Here is a 12998-nt window from a genome sequence, read left to right as displayed (position 1 = left end):
AATGTGTTGAGAAGTTGCAGAAATGAGAACAACGAGAAACTTAACATCTGGATTGATGATCACGAAGTAGAAAAAATTAAGAAATATTGATACCTAGGCAGCAAAATATCCATGATGAACGGAGCAAGGAGGACATAAAAAGTAAACTAGCACTGGAAAAAAGGGCTTTTCTGGCCAAGAGAAGTCTACTAGTATCAAACATAGACTTCAGGAAGGAATGTCTGAGGATGTACGTTTACAATCCAGCATTGTACGGCAGTGAGACGTGGATTGTGAGAAAACCGGAACAGAAGAGATTCGAAGCATTTAAGGTGAAGTGTAACAAAAGAAAGAAGAAAAATTAGGTGGATTGATGAGGTAAGGCATGAGGAGGTTCTTCAAATGATCGGCGGAGAAAGGGATAGGTGAAAAAGTCTGACAAGGAGGAGGGACAGGATGATAGAATATCGCGTAAGACAACTTCCATAGTACTAGAAGAAAATGTAGAGGGTAAAAACTGGAGAGGGAGACAGAGATCGGAATACACCCAGGAAATAATTGAGGATGTAGGCTGCAAATGCTACTCTAAGATGAAAAGTTTGGCATTGGATAGGAACTGGTGGAGGGCCTCATCAAAATGAAACCAGTCAAAATATTGATGACTCAGAAAAAGTAGTCACTCAGAACTCTCATCACCTCCACCACTGGTGAGTGTAGTGGCTGTTTGGTCTGTTGTCGGTTGACAGGGTTGACGCCTTCTCCGTAGATCCTTCTTTCCATTTTAAGGAAAAATTAGTTTGGCCCCTTTGGGTACTGTGCGCTGCAGAAGATGTCAGTTTGTGCTCAACATATAGCAGAAACACAAGTGATGTGGTGGCGTCAGATTCGGAAAGGCAAGTTGATAGCCCTTCGCAGCTAAGTGTAACCTAACACCCCGGTATTTCGGTGATGACCTGAAGTAATAGAGTAGTCTAGCGACACGTGCTGTCCAGGGGTACCAGGATCGAAGCTATTCCTAGGCCTCTATACCTGGACTGCGTAGGTGATGGGATGATGTACATCTTCTACCTTTCCAGTCTTCTTTATTTTCTCGTCTCACAATCAGTTACCACTGTTAATTTAGTACCTTTCCTACTACTCATTTAGTATAAGTTTCTGGGTTTTCATGAAACCCTGTAAAAAGTAATAGTTCTATGGTGTAAATGAGAAATTAACTGTGAATTATTATGTGGAAATTGAAGACCTGTTGTGCAGTCTAGCTGACAGAGAAAAATTATGCCAATAAATAAGGAAATAAGGTTGCCATAGTTTAGATAAATGAACAGTGTGAAACAACAGCCAGAGAGAGAGAGAGAGAGAGAGAGAGAGAGAGAGTAGCAGGTGTCAGTACTAACGTCGTGCAGGGCCTGTCGAACGCCTTGGCCGCGCATCCAGGCTGGGCCGTCGCACTTGAGTCTCTCAGCGTGCAGGGGTCGCTCCGTGTCCTGATGGAACAGAGCCTCGGACAACACGTCCACCGCGTCCTGCATCAGCGCCTCACCCGTCTGCAACACACCACCACTCCTGCACTCTTGCGTAACTGAGTAGAGGCAGAATCATTTCTCTTGCTACACAGTGTGTTCTCAACGCTAACAAACGAGTAACTAGTTCTAGCTGAAACACAATAAGCCTCAGTTTACCCTCTCAAAATATATTTTTTATGTATTAACTACAGCCGGCCGGAGTGGCCGTGCGGTTCTAGGCGCTACAGTCTGGAGCCGGGCGACCGCTGCGGTCGCAGGTTCTAATCCTGCCTCGGGCATGGATGTGTGTGATGTCCTTAGGTTAGTTAGATTTAATTAGTTCTAAGTTCTAGGGGACTGATGACCTCAGAAGTTAAGTCCCATAGTGCTCAGAGCCATTTGAACCATTTTTTTTTGTATTAAGTACATCTCAAAGCTTCACCATGCTTTCACCTGCTCCTCGTATTTGCGGCAGACTACAGCAAGCAGATGGTCATAAATTTGCTCGTACTTATGGAAAAAATATCTTTAACTGGAATCTGCCACTAAAAAGATTAACTTCTTTAAAAAGAAATCAGAATATTTATCATTATTTATGTGCCGTTTTTTTTCCTTTATTGAGTTTCGATTCTCCCCGAAGGGGACATCAGCTTAGTACGCCGCTCTTCAGCCTGCACAATTTGTTTAAAAAAATGAAGATAGTAAATAATAAAAGCAGGTGATAAAATCGGTGACTTAAATGTTAAAATGGCGGAAAATTGTGGCACTTAAATCATAAAACAAAGGATTGGTGATGCTAATAGAATACACAGGAAGCAGACAGGTAAAATAATAGACAGACAATTAAAAGACACAGTGACAATCTGGTTTCTGTTTGCAAACGATATAAAAATCACACCCACTGACAGCATGATTTTTGTTCGCAACACTTTGGAAAGATGCACAACACAGAACACTCAATTGAACACTACACTAAAAAGTTGGCACAAATATGATACACCACAGTCGAGGGCAGACAGGGGGAAGCATGACAGATGATCGGAAAGAAAAGGGGGGGAGGAGAGGAGAAACGAAGTGGGGGGGGGGGGAAGGAGCCGACGGAGGACGAGGCCTCATAAGAGGTGGGGGGAGGGGGGCTGGCAGATGCGAGAGGGAGTGGGGAAAGGCAGAGGAGGGGGGCGGGAGAAGGGAAGCAGAGAGAGGGTAGATGGGGAAAAAACAGGATGGGAGGGGGGGAAGAGGGAGCCCGGGGAAAGGACAGAGGAAAGGAGGGGGAGATGAGGATCAGAGTTGATAGGAGGGGTAAATGGAGGGAGACAGGGCATCATCCGGGAGGGAAAGTTGACAGAAGCCACCTTGGGAAAGGAGATGAAGGGTGCAGAGATAAGGGTTGGGGGGACACAACAGTGAAGGCATGGCAGAGGGTGGGGGTTGGAGAGGAGAGGAGCAACCAGGGGATGAGGTGGATCAAGGCAGTGGAAGGTGTAGAGTATGCGGATATGTTCGAGGAATAGGAGCAGATGAGGGAAAGGAATCAGGTCGTAGAGGATCTGCGTGGGGGATGGAAGGCATATACTGAAGGTGAGGTGGACCGCATGGCACTCAAGGATCTGGAGGGACTTATAGAATTTGGGGGGATTATGTGCCACAGAAGACATATAATTTTGATGACAAAAATTTGTCAGTTGATGTGACTAAGTCTTGTGGCTGACTTAAGATTTAAGGAAATAAAAGAAAGAGGCAGGAGCTCTGATGAGAGGAAGGAGCTTGGAGGTGTGAGTTCTATTGAACTATGTGAGTTTAGTAAACTTAGAGTATACGCCTAATGAAATTGTGTCGGGAATTTGTCTTCAGAGTGTGTGAATGGATCGAGTCAGGGCGATGCGTTGAAATCAGAGCTGCACAGCGCCAGGGTTGAGGACAAAACACAGCTTGATGAGGTTTTGAGTGTACGTTTATGACAGGTATTAGAAACATATTTGGTGTGTGAGGCGCAAATGACAACGACCGGGAGTAAATGCATGAATTTAAGTTGGACCATTGGTGGGCTTGCTACTAGAAGTTACGGTATGCATTTGATTTTGCCCCCTGCACTCTACTTTCTTGGTTGCACATACTGGCTTAACATGGCTAATATGTTGCACTGTTTACACTTGAAGACTCCATTGGTCATCCTCATTGCGGTTTGTACGCTGATGGCAGATTATGCTTGGGGCCTGAAGATGACTCTTTTCCGAGTCGAAATTGGAACCATGTTTTGAATAAACGTCGTTTGAATTACAGTACAGCTGTTGCTTTCAATTTTCGTTATTCAAGTACATATGCTCGAGGCCAGCGCCTGCGCTACGGTGTAAGCGGATGGCAGTCGTGCGGAAACTCAGCAGGGGCCATGCATGGTGCGACAGTCGAGATTGGCTGACTGGCAGTCTGCGAATGGAGGTGTTGGGGTCAGGAAGAGGCCACTGTGCGGAGAGGAGGCAGAGTCTGTAACTTAATGAACAAACAGTTTCACCGAATAGATTTATATATACAAAATTTCAACAGCCGGCCAGAGTGGCCAAGCGGTTCTAGAGGCTTCAGTCTGGAACCGCGCGACCGCTACGGTCGCAGGTTCGAATCCTGCCTCGAGCATAGATGTGTGTGATGTCCTTAGGTTACTTAGGTTTAAGTAGTTCTAGGGGACTGATAACCTCAGATGTTAAGTCCCATAGTGCTCAGAGCCATTTGAACCATTTTGAACAAAATTTCAACAGTTCTTTAACCGAATAATTTTAGTCCTGCGTGTAAAATTGTCTAATTTGATGTGATGTGCTGGAGCATTTTGCAACTTTATATATCTTGTATATTCTATCTTCATGTAGCAATTGTTAAAAAATTGTTGGAGATTTGTCGTAAGTTCCTATGGGACCAAACTGCTGAGGTCATCGGTACCTAGGCTTACGCACCAATTAATCTAACTTAAACTAATTTCGGCTAAGGGCAGCACACACACCGATGCCCAACGGAGGACTCGAACCTCCGACGGATGGAGCCGCGCGAACAGTGGCAAGGTGCCTCAGACCGCACAGTTATCCCGCGCGACGCAAAATCGTAATTTACATATATGAATTCATGTCCCAAATAATTATAAATATGATCTTAGAAATTCATACATAAAACCGGACATAGTACCACGGACGTTGTCAAAAACTGGAGCTTGCTGTAAAAGAATTTTGTGTAGTTGAGAACGTTCGTCCTCTATATTTGCATTGCTCTGTTTAACTTTATCAGAAATCATCTGTATAACGTCATAGTCGGCTTCGTCTGCAGTATTATAGTTGTGTACGTACGTATCTGTGAACAATGTCAAATGACAGTCTATGTAACGCGATATAGAAATGGCCTCTGTACGATTAATTGTTTGTTCTTTTGCAGATAAAGAGTGCTGAAATTCTAATGCCAGTTGTACATTTTCATCCTTTAACATTAAATAGGAATTTTGAAAGTCAATAATCGCGTCGTGTTGTACCAGAAAATTCGTACCTAAAATAACATCTGTTGTCATTAAGGGAACAATCCCAAAATTTGAGTGAAACGTATGACCTGCAATACAAAACGATAAGTGTGTCTGTAATTTTACATCTACTCCTTTACCAGATACTGCTCCTTTTACTTTGATTTTGCCTAATGGTAGCGTAGGATAGGTATTCTCTTTGTTACACTCGTTGAAAGTTTCCTCATTTATAACTGACATAGGTGATCCAGAATCGATTCCTGCTGAAAATTTGGATGATCCAATCTTTACTTCAACGACAGGGTGTGAAACGGTTTTTTGAATAACTGGTTTTTCCTGCAAAAGAGTGTCTCGAATGTCGTCAAAAGTAATAACATTTTCGTGAACAAGATTCTGTGTGTCAAAAGTATTGCTTGCGTTGCTGGAAGATGCAACCTGTACTGTATCTAGTCAAATTCTATCTGACGTCCTATTATTTGCGGGAGGATGCTGTGGTATTTCGACTGTTTGTACTGTTCTGTTATTTCTTCCTGACGTATTATGTTCGGGATGATACCGACTGTCTGGTTCATTCATGATAATCTGTTGTTGCGGATGATTCTGTTGCTGATAAGACCGACTGTTATTAAACGTACGCTGAAAATTGTGCTAATTACTTTTACGTCTGTCATGATAGTCATTTCTATACGGTGCATTGCGATATGAGTTAAAATGGTGTGTTTTCTGTACGTATTGATTTCCTTGTTGCTGTGCGTTACTATTTGGCGGAGCCGACGCTATGCGTGTTGGCGGCGAAACATTAAAGCTTGGTTGACCTTGCACATTACATTGTTGGTTAGGTGTGCTAACCGGTTGGTTTTGTTGCTGTTGTTGGGAAAAACCTCTATTGTTACCAAAATGTGGTTCCTGTTGCTGATAATTTTGACGATACTGAAAATTAAAATTTTGTCTGTTATTAAAGTTCTGGTGGTTGTCGTTCCTGAAGCGTCTATTACCTTTGCTATTGAAATAGCGTGGCTGATCGTAATTGCTGTATGCTTGTTGGCCTTGGTTATGATGTGAAAAATTTTTGTTTATGAAGGAATAATCTGATTGCTGAACTTCCAAAAGCTGTAACAGATCTCTAAATGCCGAAATATTTTCTTTCTACTGACCTGTTAAAAGTGATACTCTTAACGATCGTGGTAATTTAGAAACACACAATTGGATAAGTGCAGATTCACTGTATGGTTCACTTAAGTACTGGTTTTGTTGGACCATGTGTTCAAAAAATTGCGTGACAGTGGAAAAATTTGAGTTCTCATAATTCGGTAAAATAATTAATTGATCCGTGATTCCACACTGTGTCGTCTTCGACCAATACGCTGACAGAAACGCATTCTGAAATTCTTCTACCGAATAGCATTGTCTCACGATCGGTCTCATGCGAGTTGCGAGTTTGCCTTTAAAAAAATTGCAAATAAATTCAAGTTTGTGTGTTATGGGCCAAGTTGGTGGAAAAGCAAAGCTAAATTGTTGTATCCAATCCAAGGGGTGAATCTGTGTTCCGTCATTTTTAAATACTTTAAATTTTCTCACGGATAGAAAGTGCTTGTAATCAAAATTTTCGTCTTTGAATGTCTGAACAGGTTCAGGATTGTATGCTAATCTGTCTGTCTGTGACGGTTCGGAATCTAAGTCACGTACTCTCTGTAAATTACCTAAATTATACAGGCTGTGTGAGTGTAAGAAATGTTCGGGATGTGGCGTATGCTGTGCCGTGTTACAGGCTGAAACATTTTTCATCTCTGTCACTTCTTGCTGTAAAGTTGACGATTTTCTACGTAATGTATTATTAGACGAACCTATCTCACCGATCGTCTGCTGTAAATTTTGGAATTCGGGGGTTTGATTAAACGAAACTGGTGAAGTATCATCTGATTTGGTGTCATTATTACTTTCGATAACGTCAATACGACTGGCCAATTCATCATATTTGTCAGTCAGTACTTTCACGTGATCGTCGTTTTTAGTGTCACAAGCATTAATTTGTTTTTGTATTTTACGTGTGGTTTTGTTCAACTTTTTAACGTCTGCTTCGATGGCATCGGGATCCTGTATTAGTTCCAACTTTTCAAGTCTGTTGGTCATTGTCTGAAAGTCTAATGTGTGTGTGTCTGTTTTTGTTTTAAGATCGGAGATTTCATCATGCAATTCGGTGTTCAACTGTTTGATTTCGTCCGATACTGTAGCAATATTGTTGTCTACGTATGTTTTTGCTTTCGTAAATAATTTACGCTTATCTTCTTCTCTCTGTGCAGTAATTGTTTCCATGACTTGTTGCTTTACTTTATTCTGTTCCTGTATAAATTTACTGTAACGCGTTTCACTGTTTCGTAGGTGGTGATTAAAACGTTCGTCAATCTGTCTGTTCTGTTGGTCAAATTTCGCGTCTACTTTCGCATTCAGCGCGCGTCAAAGTTCTGCTGACATTAATTTAAACTCGTCGCGTAACTGTGTTGCGTTTTCAGAGCATTGTTTAGCGACTGCACTAATTTCATCTCTAAGTAATTTAGTTGTGGCTGCATGTGTATTATTTAATTCTTGAGCCACAGATCTAATTTATTCACTACTGCTCCTAGCACAAGCCTTAATTTCCTCACGTAATTGTTCTTTAGTATCATGACATTGCACGGCAACGGCTGTAATCTGTTCACTAAGTTGTTTGTTCGATTCATTAAGGTTGTCGTATTTTTCATTCAATTGTTTAAAATTGTCGTCTTGTTCTTTCTTCGACTGTTTGGAATTGTTGTCTAGTTTTTCATTAATTTGCTTGTTCAATTCATTAATTTGTTGTTTGAAATTTTCATTAAGTTGTAGCAATAATGCCATAACTTGATCCATGCCAATATTACCTACTCTATTCTCTGTGCTGTTTGATGGCGTATCTGCAATTGTCACGTTTTGTGTAACCATTTGGTCATTCTGTGATTCTCGAAAAGATTTGCCAATCGCATGTGCACTGTGGGTCACTACCTCGGCATCAAATAAATCTGACGTATTTTGACTACATTGTTCATCTTCGTGAGAAAAATTTATCTGTTCACAATTCAAAATTTGCAAACCGGGTGTGTCAAACTAGGCAGCGTTCGTTGTATCGGAACGTGCCGCGTCATCAATTGTTACATTTACTGTGGACATAATTGAATTTGTTTGTTCATCATTAGGATCAAAATCATTACTAGTGATCGGTAGGCACTGATTATCTGTAATTAGACAATTATCACTATTACACTGTGTGTCGCAATTATTATCGGTCAAATTATTCGAGTCGGCTATTTCACTCATTGCACATCGCGATGTACTGTTAACAGTTTTTCGCGGCATTTTTCACAAATCAAAATTAAGCACAAAATGAAACAAAGACAAAGCGAAATGGAACAAACACAATTACAACAAAGAGCAATAAATTGCCGATGATCTGTGAAAGAAAAAGTGACAAATTAGTAAATGCGTTGCGCCAGATGCAAACTACATTTAAGTAAATAAGAGCAGATATATGACTACTTCTCAGAGATTCACAAATAAGTACGATCCTAACCGGTTGTCGCCAAGTGTAACCTCCCCACAAAATAAAATAAATATTATTGGTTAATGATTCTAATATAGTGTAACCTCAAAACAAAATTCTTTCTCATTTGCAACCTCCCTACAAAATTCATTTACATTTAATCTACCCTCAAAATTCTTTCTGATTTAATCTAAGCTCAAAATTCATTCACATTTAGCGTAACCTCACAACGGAAAAATTCCTAAACCTCTCAACAGTAAAAATTATAATTATGTCGTTCACATTCAGTGTAATGTCCCAATAAAAAAATAAATTCAGTAACCTGGTAATAAAAAAATGTAAGTAACATCTCAATTAAATTGTCGCTCACTTATGACTTTTCAATAATTCACTGTGAATTTAACCTGATAAATTTTGGACGACAGCAGTGCTGCGTCATGGCCCTGAAAGATCATTCTGAATTAAAAAAAAAGGAAAAATTCTTACCTCAATGAAGTCGCCGGATATATCTGCTCTTACAATAAATTTTTCCGGCACAGCTCTGTGCAATGCTGGCCGACCTATCTGTCATTTATGAAAGGGAGCAACTGATTTTTCTATTGCAATAATCGGGATGATCATGGATGGGAGAAATTAGTAAATTCTTTAAATTGATGTGAATGGTTGTTAAAAGTTACTTTTTATGAGGAAGATTATTATTACGAGAGTTTTAAAACATTTACTTGCGACTTGAGATAACATTACTACATATGCGCGAGGCTGCTTTTTACCTTATACAATAATACTCAGGCTGAGGCATCGCTGCACCGCGACCGGCCAGCCAACACGATACACCATACCAGACCAGAGCAGACTCCAGACTAGCAACAACTTACTGCTACAGCTACACAGTTCCTACTGCAGTCAACACTGCTCTCTGGTCAGAGACCTTGCATATCGCATTTAGGGCATGAGCAATAGATCGAAATTAAATCTGCTTGGACCTCTTACAAGTTATTGAGCAGAAGTGGTGCAAAGCTGTATCACTTTCCAACATAATCTCCCCCACGCTCAATTCAAGGCCTCCAGCGCTTACAAGGTGCATAAATACCTTTAGAAAAAAATTCTGTAGGTAGTCCGCGCAACCACTCATGCACCGCGTGGCGTACTTCATCAGAACGGAACTTCTTTCCTCCCATTGCGTTTTTGAGTGGTCCAAACGTATGGAAATCACTTGGGGCAAGGTCTGGTGAGAACGGTGGATGACGAAGACACTCAAAATGCAGGTCTGTTCAAAAATGGCTCTGAGCACTATGGGACTTAATGTCTGTGGTCATCAGTCCCCTAGAACTTACAACTACTTAAACCTAACTAACCTAAGGACATCACACACATCCATGCCCGAGGCAGGATTCGAACCTGCGACCGTAGTACAGGTCTGTGATCGTTGCAACTGTTGTACAGTCAGTGTGGGGCCTTGCATTGTCATGTTGCAAAATGACACCTGCTGACAGCAATCCACGTCGCTTTGATTTGATTGCAGCCCGCAAATGATTTTTTAGGGGAACTGTGTATGATGCACTGGCGACAGTGGTCCCTCTGGGCATGTAATGCTCCAAAATGACGCGTTTTTCGTCCCAAAAGAGAGTCAGCATAACCTTCCCTGCTGATGGTTCTATTGGAAACTTCTTTGGTTTTGGTGATGAGGAAGGGCGCCATTCCTTGCTCGCTCTCTTGGTTTCCGGTTGGTGGAAGTGAACCCAGGTTTCATCTCCAGTAACGATTCTCATTCAAAGCGCCGAAGAAGTTCTTCACAAGCATCAACAAGTCGTTCACTCATTTCAGGAGTCAGCTGCTGTGGCACCCATCTTGCAGACATTTTGTGAAACTGGAGCACATCATGCACAACGTTGTGTGCTGACCCATGACTAATCCCTAAACATACTGCAATGTCATTAAATGTCACTCGGCGGTTTTCCTTCACTATGGCTTCAACTGCTGCAATGCTCTGTGGAGTCACAACTCATTGTGCCTGACCCGGACGAGGAGCATCTTCCACTGAAGTCACACCATTTGCCAACTTCCTACTCCATTCGTAGACCTGCTGCTGTGACAAACATCCATCACCGTACTGAACCTTCATTCGTCGATGAATTTCAATAGGATTCACACCTTCACTACGCATAACAGAACGCTGTTCTTCCCTGGTGCAAGTCGCAAGTCGGGGGGCCATCTTTATGCTGATACTGCGACGGTATGTGTGCATCTGCACTATGCTGCCACCTACAGGCCATTCTGCCCGCTGTTTGTAGCATGCTTACCAACTTACAGGATAACGGAGCGAAATTTCGATTTGTTTTTACAAACTTTTCAAAAATGATATCGACAGGAAGTGCAAAATGGCTAAGCAGGGATGGCTAGAGGACAAATTTAAGGATGTAGAGGCTTATCTCACTAGGGGTAAGACAGACACTGCCTACAGGAAAATTAAAGAGACCTTTGGAGAAAGGAGAACCACTTGCATGAATATCAAGGGCTCAAATGGAAACCCAGTTCTAAGCAAAGAACGGAAAGCAGAAAGATGGAAGGAGTATATAGAGGGCCTATACAAGGGCGATGTACTTGAGGACAATATTATGGAAATGGAAGAGGATGTAGATGAAGATGAAATGGGAGATATGATATTTCGTGAAGAGTTTGACAGAGCACTGAAAGACCTGAGTCGAAAGAAGGCCCCCGGAGTAGACAACATTCCATTAGAACTACTGACAACCTTGGGAGAGCCAGTCCTGACAAAACTCTACCATCTGGTGAGCAAGATGTATGAGACAGGCGAAATACCCTCAGACTTCAAGAAGAATATAATAATCCCAATCCCAAAGAATGCAGGCGTTGACAGACGTGAAAATTACCGAACTATCAGTTTAATAAGTCACAGCTTCAAAATACTACCGCGAATTCTTTGCAGACGAATGGAAAAACTGATAGAAGCCGACCTCGGGGAAGATCAGTTTGGATTCCGTAGAAATGTTGGAACACGTGAGGCAATACTGACCCTACGACTTATCTTAGAAGAAACATTAAGGAAAGGCAAACCTACGTTTCTAGCATTTGTAGAGTTAGAGAAAGCTTTTGACAATGTTGATTGGAATACTCTCTTTCAAATTCTGAAGGTGGCAGGGGTAAAATACAGGGAGCGAAAGGCTATTTACAATTTGTACAGAAACCAGATGGCAGTTGTAAGAGTCGAGGGGCATGAAAGGGAAGCAGTGGTTGCGAAGGGAGTGAGACATGGTTGTAGCCTATCCCCGATGTTATGCAATCTGTATATTGAGCAAGCAATAAAGGAAACAAAAGAAAAGTTCGGACTAGGTATTAAAATCCATGGAGAAGAAATAAAAACTTTGAGGTTCGCCGATGACATTGTAATTCTGTCAGAGACAGCAAAGGACTTGGAAGGGCAGTTGAACGGAATGGACAGTGTCTTGAAAGGAGGGTATAAGATGAACATCAACAAAAGCAAAACGAGGATAATGGAATGTAGTCGAATTAAGTCGGGTGATGCTGAGGGTATTAGATTAGGAAATGAGACACTTAAAGTAGTAAAGGAGTTTTGGTATTTGGGGAGCAAAATAACTGATGATGGTCGAAGTAGAGAGGATATAAAATGTAGACTGGCAATGGTAAGGAAAGCGTTTCTGAAGAAGAGAAATTTGTTAACATCGAGTATTGATTTAAGTGTCAGGAAGTCGTTACTGAAAGTATTTGTATGGAGTGTAGCCATGTATGGAAGTGAAACGTGGCCGATAAATAGTTTACACAAGAAGAGAATAGAAGCTTTCGAAATGTGGTGCTACAGAAGAATGCTGAAGATTAGATGGGTTGATCACATAACTAATGAGGAGGTATTGAATAGAATTGGGGAGAAGAGGAGCTTGTGGCACAACTTGACTAGAAGACGGGATCGGTTGGTAGGAGATGTTCTGAGACATCGAGGGATCACCAATTTAGTATTGGAGGGCAGCGTGGAGGGTAAAAATCGTAGAGGGAGACCAAGAGATGAATACACTAAGCAGTTTCAGAAGGATGTAGGTTGCAGTAGGCACTGGGAGATGAAGAAGCTTGCAGAGGATACAGTAGCATGGAGAGCTGCATCAAACCAGTCTCAGGACTGAAGACCACAACAACAACAACAACATTACAAATTTAAAGTTTTCATTTGACTCACCCTCGTCTTTAACTTCCTATCGACGACCAGTTCATTAGAGACGGAGCCAAACCCCGGACTGGAGAAGGACGAGGAAGAAAATCGGCTGCTCCCTTTCAATGGAAATATCCCGGCATTTTGTGAACTGAGTGACACAAACGGCGTGTAACGATGTAAAAAAAATTTGCTCCTAGGTAGTGAGCTGCATATAATTATTTTGAATGGTGAGGTTGTAATGGCTCTTTATTTACGTCACCATTACGGCACTCCAACCCCAGTTCTCGATAC

General features: G+C 41.7%; 1 protein-coding gene across 1 annotated transcript in view; it reads right to left on the bottom strand.

The window, feature by feature from the left end:
- The window catches only part of LOC124775716 (glutamate receptor ionotropic, kainate 2-like), a 282789-nt gene that overhangs the window by 101574 nt on the left and 168217 nt on the right, over positions 1 to 12998 (bottom strand). The window contains exon 7 of the mRNA XM_047250541.1: positions 1374 to 1523. Coding sequence (XP_047106497.1) covers positions 1374 to 1523 — 150 coding nt within the window. The remainder of the gene's footprint in view (positions 1 to 1373; positions 1524 to 12998) is intronic.

Source organism: Schistocerca piceifrons, chromosome 2, assembly GCF_021461385.2.
Source record: "Schistocerca piceifrons isolate TAMUIC-IGC-003096 chromosome 2, iqSchPice1.1, whole genome shotgun sequence".
NCBI classification, from domain to species: domain Eukaryota; kingdom Metazoa; phylum Arthropoda; class Insecta; order Orthoptera; family Acrididae; genus Schistocerca; species Schistocerca piceifrons.
Note: the sequence above shows the minus strand (reverse complement) of the source record. Positions and strands in the feature narration are given on the sequence as shown.